This window comes from Helianthus annuus, chromosome 14 (genome assembly GCF_002127325.2).
Source record: "Helianthus annuus cultivar XRQ/B chromosome 14, HanXRQr2.0-SUNRISE, whole genome shotgun sequence".
In the NCBI taxonomy this organism is placed as follows: domain Eukaryota; kingdom Viridiplantae; phylum Streptophyta; class Magnoliopsida; order Asterales; family Asteraceae; genus Helianthus; species Helianthus annuus.
Genome location: NC_035446.2, coordinates 87,601,989 through 87,618,677, shown reverse-complemented (window position 1 = coordinate 87,618,677; position 16,689 = coordinate 87,601,989). Strand labels below are relative to the sequence as shown.

The 16,689-nt window shown below is 39.3% G+C and overlaps 1 protein-coding gene across 1 annotated transcript; it reads right to left on the bottom strand.

Moving 5' to 3' along the window:
- Positions 1-8,973: 8,973 nt before the first annotated feature.
- LOC110905530 (cyclin-dependent kinase F-4) lies at positions 8,974-10,251 on the bottom strand. The gene has a single exon (XM_022151208.1). The coding sequence runs from the start codon at positions 10,185-10,187 to the stop codon at positions 9,120-9,122; it is 1,068 nt and encodes a 355-aa protein (XP_022006900.1). The 5' UTR covers positions 10,188-10,251; the 3' UTR covers positions 8,974-9,119.
- Between the last annotated feature and the right edge of the window lie 6,438 nt (positions 10,252-16,689).

Below are 16,689 nucleotides of genomic sequence, written 5' to 3'. Positions count from 1 at the left end.
ATCCTGCATAATGCGCTCGAAATTCCTACACAAAACATAATTAGTAGAACCAAAAATAATGTCATCAACATATACCTGTACCAGAAGAAGATCTCCATCTTGTTCTTTGATGAAGAGAGTACAATCGATAAGACCTCTTCGAAAACCGTTCTCCAGCAGATAGGTGGATAAGGTTGCATACCAAGCTCGTGGTGCTTGATGAAGACCATAGAGAGCTTTGTTGAGCAACCAAACCCGATCGGGATGGATAGGATCTTCAAAACCTGGGGGCTGTTCGACATACACCTCTTCTTCAACCACACCATGTAAGAATGCACTTTTGACGTCCATCTGGTAAACCTTGAATCCTTTGAATGAGGCATAAGCCAGAAAGATCCGAATAGCTTCCAGACGTGCAACAGGTGCATAGACTTCGTTGTAGTCGATTCCTTCTATCTGACGAAAACCTTGAACGACTAAACGAGCTTTGTTCCGAATAACCACTCCACGGTCGTCTTTCTTGCATTTGAAAACCCATCGAGTGCCAATTTTCTTGTAATTCTCAGGTCTTTCAACAAGCTTCCAAACACCAAGCTTTTGAAATTGCTGCAATTCTTCCTGCATGGCTTCAACCCAAGCACTGTCTTTCAACGCTTCTTTCCACGATTTTGGTTCTTCTTGTGACACGTAACACGCGAAGGACCAGTCATTTTGTTGACCAGATTCTCTTATAGCTGAATACAAACTAGCATTCCGGTTGTTTCTCAGCTGATTACGCGTCTGCACACCGCGATGGACATCTCCTATAATATTCTGCTGGGGGTGGGTATCATGAATCCTCATTTCAGGATTTTCTGGCACGCGTGCATTGATACCCAAATTGTTAAGATTAAGATCAACAACCAACTCCACACCAGGAATGTGGGTAGAGGTGGATGCATTCCCTTCAGCAGTGTCTACATTCTGCATATGAGGTGTATCAACAGAGGCACCTTGAACAGGAGCAACTGGAGCCGAAGATCCTTCAGCTGCATCATGATATTCATCATCTTCAGAAGATTCATTATAATCAGCAGCATCTTCATAAACCTCATTTTGAACCATATTGTTGACAGACGAAGAAGCTTGGGGGTCAACAACAATAGGTCTAACCAAAGGCGAGACAGCAGCGTTGTCACTTTCCAACAACATCCTAGCCACTGCTGATTCTTCGTCAAAGGTTGGCAGATTGAAGGAGTCAAATAGCCCATCATAATCGAACATCCACGGATCACCCGGAGCCCTAACAGGACTCGTGTACCTTTGAACCCTCACTTCACTCCAAAGCTCAATCTTTTTGGTAGCCAGATTCCAAACACGAAAATTCGGAGTAGCATATCCAAGGAAGAAACCCTCGATAGCTCTTGCTCCAAACTTTCCATCCGGCTCAATCATAGTACATGGAGCACCAAACGGTTCTAGGTAAGAAAGATCCGGTTTCCTTTTCTGAAGGAGTTTGAAGCAAGTCTTGCCATGTCTCTTTACTGTAAGAACTCTGTTTAACGTGTAGCATGCAGCCGATACAGCCTCCCCCCAGAATTGAATAGGGAGTTCCGACTCTACTAACATTGTTCTTGCAGTTTCGATAATCGTCCGATTCTTCCTCTCCACGACACCATTTTGTTGTGGAGTATAACGAGAACTGTACTCATGAAGAATGCCTTTAGAAGTACAAAACTCATCCATAACTTGATTCTTGAATTCGGTTCCATTGTCGCTTCGGATCCTCTTCACTTTCAACGAATAGAGATTCTCCAACATTGTAAGAAAATCCTTGAGGATGCTAGGAGTTTGACTCTTGTGTGCCATGAAGGATACCCAAGAAAATCTAGAATAATCATCAGTAACAACTAGACAATAAGCATCTCCGAATGTTGTCTTGTGCTTCATAGGTCCAAAAAGATCCATATGAAGACGTTCGAGAGGCATGCTGACAGTGTTGATTTTCTTCAAAGGGTGAGACTTCTTTGTTTGCTTCCCTTTTTGGCACGAGACACAGATATCTTGTGAATGAAAACTTCTCACAGGCACACCATTCACAAGATTATTTTTCACCAAATGGTTCATCTTTCTCAAGTGAATGTGTCCCATTCTTCTGTGCCAAGATATAGACTCCTTTTCCGTGGCTTTTGAGACAAAGCAAGTGACTTGTGCAGATGTTGTAATCGCTTGGCTCATGTCGAGAATATAAAGATCATTAACTCTCGGAGCCGATAAGAGAATCCATTCTTGTGGAATTTTGAATCCAGGTTTCAGCACATAGCAGCCGGCATCATCAAAATGCACAGAGAATTTTTTATCGCAGATTTGCGACACACTGAGAAGATTATGATCAATTTGCTTAACATAATTGATCTTATCGAAGCACACCATACCATTTGAGATACTTCCCTCTCCAGTGATGAATCCGCCTTTCTCTCCCGCAAAAGCAACATACCCTCCTCTAATGTTTCTCACGTCGTATAGGAGCCGTAAGTCGCCAGTCATGTGCCTGGATGCTCCACTATCAACAATCCAGTGACTGTTAATAGTTCCTCCTAAAACATCCTGCACATGTCATTTAAAAACATCAGTTGAGAATGGGGACCCAAGCCTTAGTGGTCTTGGGTCGTCCCTGAGCATCACGAAACGTGATATCAATCTCTTGATGGTTTTCAAGAACTGTTCCCCCTGAATTGTCACCCGCCTTAGGTAACCAAGTTCGTTTTTGCCTACCAGTTTTTGAAGATTCTGGTTTTACAGGTTGTGACACACTTGGTTCTCTTTGAACTGTTTTAACTTCAGATTTTAAAGCTTTTTCAACAGTTTTCATGTTCTTACGTCGTTGTTTGGTTTCTTGTTCTTTTACAGTTCGTTTATCATGTTTAGGTGAAACTGACCGACGTTGAGGATGAACTGTTTCAGGTGGAGCTTTCTCAACAAATTTATTCTTTGGAGCATTTGGGCAGTTTTTGATGATGTGCCCAATTTCTCCACATTTAAAACATGTTCTCCTTTCAACAAATTTAGGAGAACTTGATTGACCATAAGATGTTGAACTCGTGGAACCCGAGGTACTGGCCCTTTCATCACACCCATTTGTGCGTTGAGTGTAATTGTTATCACTGTTACGTTTTAAGATTGTGACTTGTTTTACAAAATCATTGTTAGATTTGTTCTCAAAAGTTTCAATCTTATCAGTACCCTTGGATGACACGAACTTGACATCTTTTGCTTTCTTTTGAAATCGAGCTCCTTTTGTTTCAGACTTCATCTGAGAGACTTTATGCTTTTGAGCTCGTTTGACTGGTTGTTTACCATTAGAAGCACTAGGTTGTTGAGTCGTTGAAGATTTTTGACTACCAAACTGTTTTCTAATCTCAGCCTTAGAAAATTGGATCACATTGTGTTACAACAATCCCCGGAAGTGTTTTTCCCAAAAATTTGTTTGTGTTGTCTTCAAAGACTTTGTCAATCAAGGATTGATTTACATTTTTAATTGGGAAAACGTGATCTGAGTAGATTTTATTATCTCCAACCAATGTATACAACACATTACTGCTTTTAACAGTAGACACACATGTCTTATCAACTTTGATAGAATCAATCACTTGTTTCTTAACAGATGAGACGTCAGGAGTATCAGGATCACATAGAATGTGATTCTCTCGTGGAATAACTACTCCTTTCATCTTGTTAAGTGATTTATTCTGATCACTTACATCCACTTCTGATTCATCATCCGAAGTCTCATAGTCCTCGATAATTGGAGGACTTTGCTTCACGGATGATGAAGTTTCTTGTTGCTCAGAAGATGTGTTTGAAGAATTGTCCGGTTTGAACCCTAGGCCAGCAGCAAATTCCTCAACATCAAGAGGCACACTGGGTTCATACCGAGGCATTTCCTCCTCATCAGGCATCTTGGTATAATTGTTCATCAAAGGGGGCGGACATGTCTTATACCCTATGCCTTTCTGATTTCCCTTCGGTTGTTGAACATCGATGATGTGATCAAGCACAAATTGGGAGTTAGAATAACTCTCCAATTTTTGTTTGATCGCATCATTCTCGCATTGGGCAATGGCTAATAGCTTCTTAGTTTCTTCCACAATGTTAATGTATTCATTTATACTTACTTGCTTGTGGTAAACTACTTTGTTCACTTCGGACACATTTTTCTTTAATGTTTCAATTACTGATTTAAAATCATTTTCGTTCCGAGTTAAAGCCATGTTCGCCTCTTTGCATTTTGACAGTTCAATAACCAAATTCTGATTATGACTATGAAGCTTTTCTGATTCAAGCTTCATATCAGCACATGATTTACAAACACTAGGAGCAGGAGGTTCAGAATTTACCTGACTAGAAGAGGCTGAAACGTTTGCCATAAAGGCAGTTTGAAAAGAAAAAGCTCCATCTTCAGAAAATAACTTCTCCATTTCCTTTGATGCAGTAGCCGCCTTCCTAATCAGAATTGATTTCTGACATTTAAGCTCATCAGCTTCATTCAGTAGATCCTGAATATCAGCACCTCCTTCCTCCTTCACATCAGGCTCAGACTGATTATCCCCATAAATAGAGCCTTCTTCATCAGAACTACCCGAATAACCAGAACTGTCATCACTTTCAGAGGACTCTTCTTTATGAACATGCTTGATGATCTTTGCATAACAAGCTGTTCCACCTCCTTGATCACCTTCACCAAACTGCACAGACCAGTCACATCCCTCATCAGCTTGAACAGCCAAAGCCCGATTGGGATTTGAAGTTCCAGACTGGCCCTGATTGTTATTAACTGCCACAATCCTCCTCTCACGGTTTTCTTGCTGGGCATTCACATTTGTAGTACTCGTCTGGTTTCTGAAAGGGTTGTGATTGCCATGTTTTGTTGGTAGAGTGCACTCACGTTTGAAGTGCCCTTTATTACCACAGTTGAAGCATGTAACGGCGTTGATATCAAACCCATACTTCGTATCTTTCTTTCCTTCCAACGAAGTTCTTCCAGTTCGAGCCATGAAATCTTTTGCCCTTCTCACTGCACTAGCAAAAGCCCATTTGATATCCATCAACTCCATTTCTTCCTTGTCGATCTGTTGATAATCTTCATTGGTCATGTTGATGTTTCCAAGCTGACCTGCTACCAAACCACAGTAAGCACTGACCATTGTATTGATAATTTCCATATGCTCCTTAGCAACTTCAATGCTAAGGTGTGAAAGGTTTGAATTATCGACTCGGATTGTGTTAGGGTTTTGAGGTTGAGGATTGTTTGTATAATGAGCCTGCTGTTGTTGTTGTGGTGGTTGGACTTGTGGCTGTGTTGGGACGGGAATGTAAGACCTTGGATCAAAAGTCGGAGCAGCAGTTGATTGAGGAAACGGAAGAGAACTTGTATTCGACACAAATGCAGTTTGTAGTTTAGGTTGCTGAGCTGCAGCGGATCTTGCCAAAGCATTGAAGCCTGGAAGGTACATTTCTGTATTCTGAGGAGCGGGAGCTCGCTTTGCTTTCCTGATTTCTTCATCATTTTTATGTTCCAGCTTCTGAATGAACTCATAGATGTTAACCGTGTCTAGAGTTCCAGTATGCTTCAACAACTCAATAAAAGAACTCCACTTTGGAGGTAAGGCGTCAGCAAACCTATTCACCATGTCTTGTTGAGTAGAGACAACCCCATAAGCACACATTTCACTAATCAGATGATAGAACCGTGTTGTCATATCATTTAGAGTTTCGTTTTCCAAAAATTGAAACGATTCAAACTCTTTCTTCAACAAATCATGACGAGACTTTTGAGTAGCTGCATTGCCTTCTCCTCTAGCAGCTAAGGCTTCCCACAATGTTTTCGTGGTCTTGCAGTAGGAGAACTGATGATAGATATCTTTGTTGAGTGCTTGTGTAAGTGTAGCAAAGGCCTTTTTCTCCAATTCATAAGCCTTCTTGTCATTTTCCAGCATGTTGGCATAACCTTCTGAAGTGGACGCCGCAACCTCAAGATTAGCATTGAATGCATTGATGAAACACGTCCAAAGATCGGTGCTTCGCCCTTGAACATACGTGTGAAAGCGGTTTTTCCATGATGGAAAGTCGTTCATATGATTCAACTTTGGTGGACGATTGTTGCTGCCCGTTTCGCTTTCACCAATCAGAAGATTTTGAATGCTTTGACTTTGATTGGATACCAATGCCCATTGACTTGGACTGATTGATGGCGGTGGAAACATACTTTTCGCCCAAGCTGCAGCAGAGGTTAACTCTTGACTAGATTGTGAGTCAATACTCCAGTCCCAAGGACTTGTACAACTCATTTTGATGAAATACAAATAGAAAACCTACACAAACACAAACTGTTAAAGATCAAACAGACACTGACTTGTACGAAAGATCAAGACTTGTTCGAAGGATCAACAGTGTTCGAAAGACCACTGTTGAGTTTCGAACAAAGACTTCGACAGATTCACAAATGACAGATCCTTATCTTTCGAGCAATTATTTCGAAAGATTCACAACTTGAAAGATCCTTATCTTTCGAAAATGTGTCTCGAAAGATTCACAATGAAAGATCCTTATCTTTCGAAATAAATATCCTTATCTTTCGAACAGCTATCCTTCGAATAGATTCCTTGATCGAAGGATAAGACTCTGACTTCGAAGGATGGGTCGAAAGATGTATATCTATCGAAGCTTCCTTGATCGAAAGATGATCTTTCGATGTCGAATGATATCCTTCGAATATTCCTGACACACTGACACTGATATGACAGGTTGGTGAAAAGGTGATGGGTTGGTGAAGTCAACTTTCGGCAAAAGAGTATGGACAGACCATGCCTTTTCTACCAACTTTGATTTTGAAATAAAATATTCCCAAAAAGGAAAACCTTATCCAGAAAATCCGGTCACCGGAACCCACCGGAATTATGGCCGGAAATCACCAAATATCTTAAAAACAAGTTTTAAGTTACCCAACCCGCCTTTGAACACACCCGAAAGGTTTAGAACACGTTTTTATGTTTAAAAATGTAAGAAAACCACCAAAAACGGGTACTAAACCAAGTGTCCAAACACACCAAGACTTGAACAAAACCCGGTTTTAACAAGGTAAAGAGCCACGGCTCTGATACCACTTGTAGGTCCCTCGTGGAGGATAAGGTTAAACCTTAACCTTATTATAGTAACACACTAGCGAGTGCGGAATCCAAGTTAGTATGCAAACCGAGTTGAGACAAGTATAAACACAAAACACACAAGATTCACCGATTAACACCACTTGTATTAATGCGAATGAAGGTTCCGGTTACAAGCACAAGGTTTACAAATCAGTTTTGTAAACTCTCTAACAGTGTGTGTTCTTGACAGAAGTGTCTCTCAAGTGTTTCCAAAATGTCCAAACTGAAAAGAACACACTGCATGGGTATTTATACCCAAACACAGCAGGTCTGACCGAAGGATCCGATAGATGTCTCGAAGGATCATCTATCGGTGTTAAACCTGTCGAAGGATCAAGAATACTGGTCGAAAGATCATCTTTCGATCAGACTTCCATTGAAGGATTCACAGTGACCTTGAAGGGTGATCTATCGAGGTCTATCCATCGAAGGTTCAACTTTCGAGCTCATCGAAGGATCTATACTATCCTTCGATGAGGCATCCTTCGAACTAGACATGTTACATTCATAAACTAACTGTTTGGCCAAGTCAAACTAGGAGGATAGTTGACTTGGTCAAACTTACAAGGCTAACTTAGACATCGTTTTACATCGAGACTGAATACAGACAAAGTACAGACACAAGTGCACCAACAAAGGATTTTCGTGCCTTTCTTGTATGAAGATGGTATTTAAGAGATAGACAAATTACAAGGTGATCTCGGCTGTTTGTTTTGAGTCTAAAGGATACAGCCAAATAACTGAATTGTGATGGAAGTAACTTTGCTTGGTTTGTTACTTGTTTAAGGAAAGTAGGCAAACATGTAATGGATCCTTATGTAGGGAACAACTTATAAATGTTTTTTATTGTTTTTGTTTACATTTCGAATTTGGCATTGTATTTTTATTGTGTGTTTAAAAAAATGAGTAATGATCATATATTTTTATTATGATATTGTGTTTTATTATGTTCATCGTCCTGCCCCGACCCAAACGCAGACCGACCCAAAATTTCTAACGTCGGTTGGTGAAAAATCTTAACACTGAAAAATGAGGAACCTATTGAAAAATGAGGGCAAGCAATCCAAAGTCTAGAAAAGCAATAATAATGCAACCTAAGTATGAGTATTTGAAACAATGATAGGGCTCAATGATCGATTTATAGTGTGTTCCTTAGTACCTCTAGCTATATAGCTAGTTGTAAAAATGGTGTCGAACTATGAAGACTTTGTGGTTAGTGTCTAGACTTAGATTGATTGCAAAACTATGACTATTGGTTGTTTGACCACTCCGAGCATGAACATGAGCGTACGAAAGCTCTTCATCGTCATCATTATTCGGGACACTTTTGATCTTCTTAGCCGATGATTAATTAAACTAATTTGTTCACAGGTGATTGGATTAAAATCAATTAGTCAAAATTGAAACAAGTGTGTATGAGTGTAACAATGGTGAATGAATTCATAAAACAATACAAACATTTTTCTCTCGTTCCTTCCGCTTCGTTGATTTCGATACAAAGGGATCTGATAGATTCGGTGACGAATCATGGAGCAAATCGGATTCAGTCGGCTCCTGTTTTACCAAATTAAAGTTATTAGGGCTCAAATAAAATTATTACCCATCAAATAGCAAATATTTTTTTTTTTCAAATTATCTACACACTAATATATAACTTTGAACGGCAAACTCACATAACCCTAAACCAACTCTTAAATTTATTCCATTCCATAGAACTTAAACTATATCCACTTATAAGTGTAGATTGCATCAACACATTAATTAAAAAAAAACTTAAAAAAGTTACAACATTAATCACTGGGTATTAATATCAGTTGTTTGTCATTGGGCATTCAAAACGTCATTCAATATTGATTAAGTAGAACAAATATCCAATACAAACGAAAACCCTACACAAACTTAACCTCAGTTTCATATACGTTCAGGGTATTTGGATTCTATTATCCAAAACATCTTTTACTTCAAAAACACAAATGGATTTAACAGGAGCTTGTGAATCGGATCTTCACTTGCATCCACTCTATCTGACCCACTCGCACAACTTCTTAAGCTTCTTGTCTCCTTCAACAGCTCTCGTTGCCTAGCAATTCTGAACACGAGTGGTACGGAATTAAGAATGTTACAACATGTGTCTTCAAGGCGGACGGTTGGAGGCACGCGATAACACCCATGAAAGAAAGGATGCTGAAGCGCTTGCATGGCTGTGGGCCTTTCACAAGGACACCATGAAAGAAGCGAGGCAATAAGATTAACCGCATCAGAGCTTGCAGTCGGCAATAGTTCAGAAAACCGCACACCAGGAAAATCAGGAAACCGATAACATATGTTTCTAGCAAGATCAAGTCCCGAGAACCACGTACTTTCAGTTGGGGTGCCTAGCACTCGGCAGATTTTATACATTACATCTGATTCAGAAAAACCTTGAAACAATGGTTGGTTGGTAAATAACTCAGCCATGATTGCACCAGCTGCCCACATGTCAACCGAAGAATTGTAATATGGCGAACGTAGAAACACCTCCGGGGCACGATACCACAATGTTGTAACATTATGCGTATATGGCGGTTTACCATTCATCTCGCGGGCCATACCAAGATCACTGATCTTTACCAGATTCTTGGATACAAGAAGGTTCTCCGGTTTGAGATCACGGTGAAAGTATCCTTTGTGGTGCATGTGTGCAAGACCTTGAAAGATTTGGAAACATAAGTTTCTGATTTCGGTTTCCGAGAAAGGTTTCATTCTTGCAACCGTAAACTTGTAGAGATCGCATTCCATGCATTCGAATATCAAGAACAATGTGTTGTTTTCTCGTATGATCTCCTTGAGTTTTACGATATTCGGATGATTGGCCATCTTGATGAGTGATTTGACTTCCCTCAGGTTCATGCACTCTTCCGCTGTGTGATATTCTTGGATGAGTTTCTTGATCGCAACAAGTTCACCAGTTTGCTTATTCATGGCTTTCCACACAACTCCATAAGCCCCACGTCCAATTTCCATGATTCTTTCATATTTCTCCATAGCCTATAGATTGTAGTACAGTGAGTTTTGAAGCAATTTATTTAGTAGTATGGTGGATATGAAATTAGGGTGTGTGTGTTACTTATTTATACGGATTTTGTCAATGTCGGTGTTTAGAGGTTTTATTAGTTGTAACTGAAAGGTATTGGTATTGTTTAATATAAGTTCTCTAAAAACGAGATAAGTATTTCTACACAATTCAAATTTACAAATCTGAGTTTTAAAAATACCGTTGTTTCATTTATTTTTCAAGATTTTATACTGATTCGTCTATTCATATTACGTGCGTAGAAAGTACGTAGAATCCCTTGATTTGTCATTAAATGATTTGAATTGAGGGAACATTACTTGCACTTGTTCGTTTAAGAAAATAAATAATCTGATTTTTAAAAGGGAAAATTACGAAATTGGCCAAGAATATGTTTGACTTACCAAATTAGCCAATTGATGTCTCCTTGGAGCAGGGCATCCTATTTTTCAAGAGCTGTTATGCGTCTGCAGGTCACAAGGAAGCGTCAGGGAATAGGCAAGCGACACGTGTGGCAATGATTGGGTCTGAAAAGTTATGCTGCTTCGAAGGCGTCTACCAGACGCATCCACATTAGCTTGCGTCTGGCTTAGTGTGATGCGTCTGGCTGGGTTCAAATTTTTATGCATCACGCTGCTGCTTCTTATGCGTCTATGTGACGCTTCCATATGTCAGCTTTTTATGCCCCTCACAGCTGCTTCTTAAGCGTCTAGAAGACGCTTCCATTCTGTTAGCTTTTTGCTGCCCCTAGAAGCTGCTTCGTATGCGTCTAAGGACGCCTCCATTTGTCAGCTTTTTGATGCCCCTCTGTCAGCTTTTTCAATGCGTCTATGGACGCTTCCTCTGTTAGTTTTTTTATAGCTACTTTGTATGCGTCTATAAGACGCTTTGGTTGTCAGCTTTCTCGTTGATTTATGCGTCTCTAGACGCCTCAAGTTATGCGGCTATGACGCAACACGTGTCAAACGGGACGCTTGTAATGCGTCGGTAATCAGAAAGTACTTTTTTGACTCTTTAGAACTGACAGACGCATTGGAGGAGTCTCGTTGGACGCTTTAGACAAAAAAAAATTAGTTTTCGTTTTTATTAATTTGATATATTAGACGTTTCTATTTTTAGATTAGTCTAGGTAGCAAGCAGTATACTCTTTACATTTTAGATAATTTCATCTCCAAAATTTTTACAACAAATATCTATTTATTTTATATTTTTTTCTGTATTGATATGGCAGTCAGATTTGTTGTTTACTCTGGAGGCAAGTGGGAAGTCGTTGATGGGAGGCTAGAGTACGTGGTCCAACCAGATTCTGTTAGACGTGGTTTTGAAACTTCTACTACAATTTCTTATAAAACATTTTTAAAAAATCTTAGTGAGTCAACAGATCTTCAAAACATCACATTGTATCTTACAAAATGTCAAGTTTTAGCGATCCCATTGATATAATTGATGATTCCGATCTTACTTTTTTTTTCAATAATGCGGAAGGAAACTCTCATGAGTTATTTAAATTATATGTGGTGCAAGAACTTGGTGTTGGTTCATCTGCGGGTTCTACCAATTTTTTTAAATGTCCCGATCTTAACGTAAATGTTTTTCCTGAAGATGAATTTAACGCATCATATAAATCTGGAGTTACTGATAATGTTAATTGTCCTCTTGAAAATAAAAGCCAGATTTACATAGGTTATATTTTCCGTAACAAGCAGGAAATGAAAATAGAATTAGGAAAAATGTGTCTTTCCGAAGGTTTTTCGTATAAAATAGACAGATCATCCAAAACTCGTTACCAAGTATCTTGTATTGATAAGAATTGCCATTGGAATTTCAAGACAGCGAGTCGGGAATCTTGTGATGTTTTTTACGTTAACGTGTTGAACCTATTGGATGACCCGGATCACCTACAGCCCTATTACCCTATTACGCGGGCCGCGACAAACCCGAAAATCAGTCCTATAAATAGAAGGCCTCGGATCTTCAGTCTGCTCGTTCATTTTCATTCTCAATCTCGAAATTCTGAATAGATAACATAATTTCCGGGTATAATACCCCCCTAAATAGCGAGGTTCTGCTCCGATGTAAGTATCATAACCCCTGGAGACGTATTAGATACTCTGCCCGATTGATCTAAGGTTCCGTAATGGCTGTCGTGGTTCTGCCCGACGTAGTCGTTGGAATGCCGTCTCGGGAAGGGTATTACTAATGTTAAAATGGGTTATTATACTAACACGCGTGCATTTGTGTAATTTATAGATTATCACTAGGAAACCCTAAAGGATAATCTAAGACAGCAATGTGAGTAATCCTTCTTTTTGTGTAAACCTTTTTGTGAGTTTATCCGCCTTTTGTAAAACTTTTGTTAACTGTTTTTACAAAACCTCACATGAATAATTATATATTAAGCAGTTATTGAGTATTTGTAAGAATACAATTATCATGGGTATGTTGGGGTTTTGTATACAAAATTTGTTACTGGAGGGGTAACATTTCCACAAGTCAGGTCTGACAGTACCACGGGTGATAATTGGTATAACTTGGAAACAAATGTAATTGCGAGACCGCCCTCAATACTGTACAATGGTTTTTATTAAAACTTGATTAAACTGGGATTCACTCACTAGTATTTCCTATTGACAAAATGTTTTTAAAACCCGTTTCAGGTAACAAAATGTGAAAGCCAAATAGAAGTCAGCCGGACAGCACTGAAGGCTTGGAAAAGTGGCAATAAAGTTACCTAAAAATAAATAGATGTTTTATTAAATAAAATAGGGTGTATCCCTACGAAAATATGTGTACTGAAAACTTGGGTTTTATCCCATGTGTTTATTATTATGAAAGTGTGGTATTTTACTCTGATAAAATATTTCCTAACTACGGTCCTGATGAAAATTCCGCTGCCAAATTAGACAAAAACAAGATACCACCAGAACTGGCCGCAGCCGCCTGTTCCTGGGTTTGTACTAGGGGGACGGGGGTTGCGACAGAAGGTGGTATCAGAGCTAAGCCACTGATTCAGCCACATAAGTGTTCTGCTGACACCAAAATTCAAAGTGTTAGGAAATAAATTACGGAACTACGTGCATAATTGTATTTATTTGTTATGTGTTATTTGACTATTTGTTAGTTTTCAGTATGAGCGACCAAGGACCATCTGACGTGTACCGTCAATTGTCTGGTTCGCCTAGAAGCGAAGGTGCCTCTTCTCAGCCTGCCCTCTCGGGGTACTCTGCTGATACGAAAGAAGGAATATTCGTATTTAAGGCTCAATCTGAAGAGCCATTTCCTCAGAAAAAGAGGGGATGGTTCAGTAGGGGAGCACGTTAGCGTAGAAAGCATATGAAAAAGTTACAAGACCAGAGAGCACTAGCCGCAGCTAAAAGAGAAACCGATGCTTATGCCCAGGATATGCTTAATAGGGGTATAGCCAATATCCATATCTTAGCAACCACCACAGCTGACCCAAACCTGGAGCAAATGTTAGCACCCCAACCACAACCACCAATTCTTGATCAACCAATGGAGATAGAAAACCCTGAAAACCAAGTAGAAATGCATGATTTCAATCCGGAGGAAACACCTAGTGTACCCGCACCAAATCCCTTAGACCCAAATTACGACCCACGGTGGGACGACAACAGGGACTATGTGCAACATTACCCCATCCATGAAGATTTGCCACTGCCGAATCTAGGAGCCTACCCAGGGTTAGATACTCTAGATCCCTATTATGATAATGATGTATTCATTAGAGAGATTTTAGAGAATCCTTACCCATACCAGGCCCCTTACCAAGAACCCCCACCCCAGATTCCGAACCCAGTCCTAGAACCTGCACCCCCAATGAGTGCAGAAAACGTACAAGAACTTAGGACATTCGGTGAGGAAATTTTAGAAAGTAGTTAACGGATGAGACAGGTAGGAGAGCGTCTCGTATGGAAATACAATGAACGCAATATGGATTTCTGGATGAATCCATATCCATGAATGGGATGGTGAAAATGGTAGTAATAATATAATAAAAATATAATAATATATATAATATGTTTGCTTGAAAAAAAAAACTACTGATGCCTAATACTAAGTAGTGTAGCTTTAAATTTCAGTCGGTATTGTAATTTAAATTTCAGTACTGGTGTGTAATAGATGCCTATTATATGAATAGAGTAAAGTCGCAATGATTGACGCTTTTGACCAAAAGTGTGTGACATGTAATTGCTATATTCAAATATTATTTTGTGATATTAATATGTGGTAAATGTTTAAAATTCAGATGGACAACGAAGTGAACCAGGAAAACTAGAGTGATAATCACCCGGATAACGATAATCTGAATAATGAGAATCCAAACAACAATAACAATGGAAACCAAGTGGATAATAGTACCCTCCAACATATAGTGGCACAAGGAATCATAGATGCGATGCCATTTAATTTCCAAAATGTTAAGGAAGCAGAAAATAAAAGTAAGCATAGTAGTAAGCGACCAACTTAACCTGAACACAACGTAAACAATGGACCCGTACTTCAAGTGCCCATTCCCAAAAGAAGAAGAACCATGCCTTATGGTTGTTCTTATAAAGAATTCTGGTCTTGCAAACCAATAGAATTCTCGGGCAATGAAGGACCCATTGCAGCTCTACGCTGGATAGACAAAATTGAGGCTGTTTTAAAAATAAGCAAATGTGTTGACGAAGACAAGATAATGTTTGCTTCAATTCTGTTTAAGAACTCAGCCTTAGAATGATGGAACACTATCCTCCAATCAAAAGGAAGTGATAGGGTTTACAACATGCAATGAGAGGAATTTAAAATTATAGTAGAAAGGAAATTCTGCCCTCCCAATGAAAAGGAACAGATAGCGAATAAGTTTCTGAACCTTAGGATGACTGGGGTAGATAGTAAGGGTTATACTACCACATTCTTTAAATATGCTAGAATAGTACCAACCATGCATCACCTAAACCGGTATTAATCTCCCAATACATCTGGGGATTAATCGGGGAGATTAGACATGTAGTCAAGGCAGCTAGACCACAAACCAAGCTGTAGAACTAGCCAATACCTTGACTGATGAATTAGTCCGTACTAGAGAAGAAGACCAGAGGAGAAACCTAACCCAAAGGCTTACTCAAAAATTCCGTTATGGGAATTCCAACCGTAGAAATGTAGGTTCTACCTCTGCACCATACTGCAAAGCCTGCAGAAAGAAGCATTCTGGAAGATGCTCCACTCACTGCAATTTCTGCAAAGCACCAGGACACAAGGAAGAAGATTTTAAGAGGAAATCTAGTAATGGATTGTGCTTCAACTGTGGATAAAAAGGTCACATCAAGCCAAATTGTCCGAAATTGGCTCTAGATGTGAACAACAAGAATACTAAAAATGCTTGAGCATTTGTTCTGACTGCTGATGAAGCCAAAATGATTCCGGACGTAATAGTTGGTACATTTTTAGTTAATGATGTTTTTGCTAAAGTATTATTTGACTCTGGTGCAAACCAAAGTTTTATTAATACTTCATTTTGCAAACTTCTAAATCAATCATTAACTAAACTTCCACAAGAATGTCTAGTAGAGACAGCAAATGGAGAAACCGTTAGGATTTCTTAAATCTTGCAGGGAGCAAGAATAGAAATTTTAAATCAAAAGTTTATTGCAAACCTTTACCCAATGAATCTGGCAGGATTTGATGTCGTGTTAGGAATGGATTGGCTAACAACCAATAAAGCTAATATTTTGTGTGATCAAAAGTCAATCCAAGTAAATTCACCAAGGGGTGAAAAGATCACCATTAAGGGAGATAAATAATCTAGATCCACTAAATTCATCTCTGTGATGAAAACTGCAAGTTATATAAGGAAATGATCTATAGTGTATTTGATTTCTATAATCACTAACACTAAAGGAAAAGAACTAAAAGACATTCCAGTAGTGTCTCAGTTTTCAGATGTATTTCCAGAAGAATTGCCAGGATTACCGCCAGACAGGGAAGTTGAATTCAGAATCCATCTGCTACCAGGAACGGCACCGATTGCCAAAGCACCTTATCGTTTGGCACCTGCCGAAATGCAGGAACTGGAGAAACAGTTAGACGAATTATTGGAGAAAGGATTCATACAGCCAAGCTCATCGCCGTGGGGAGCACCTATTTTATTCGTCAAAAAGAAGGACGGATCAATGAGTATGTGCGTTGACTACCGTGAATTGAACAAGGTCACAATTAAGAATCGGTACCCATTACCAAGAATCGATGATCTGTTCGATCAACTTCAAGGAGCTCGATTTTTCTCTAAAATCGATTTAAGACCAGGATATCATCAACTAAAGGTACAGGAAGAGGACATTCCTAAAACCGCTTTTAGAACAAGGTATGGCTATTATGATCCATCAACTGGATGACGTATAGTCCCATCTTCCGATCTTCCGGTACTATGCCATATCATATCTATCGTTGTGTGCCTTGAACAATACAAACGTC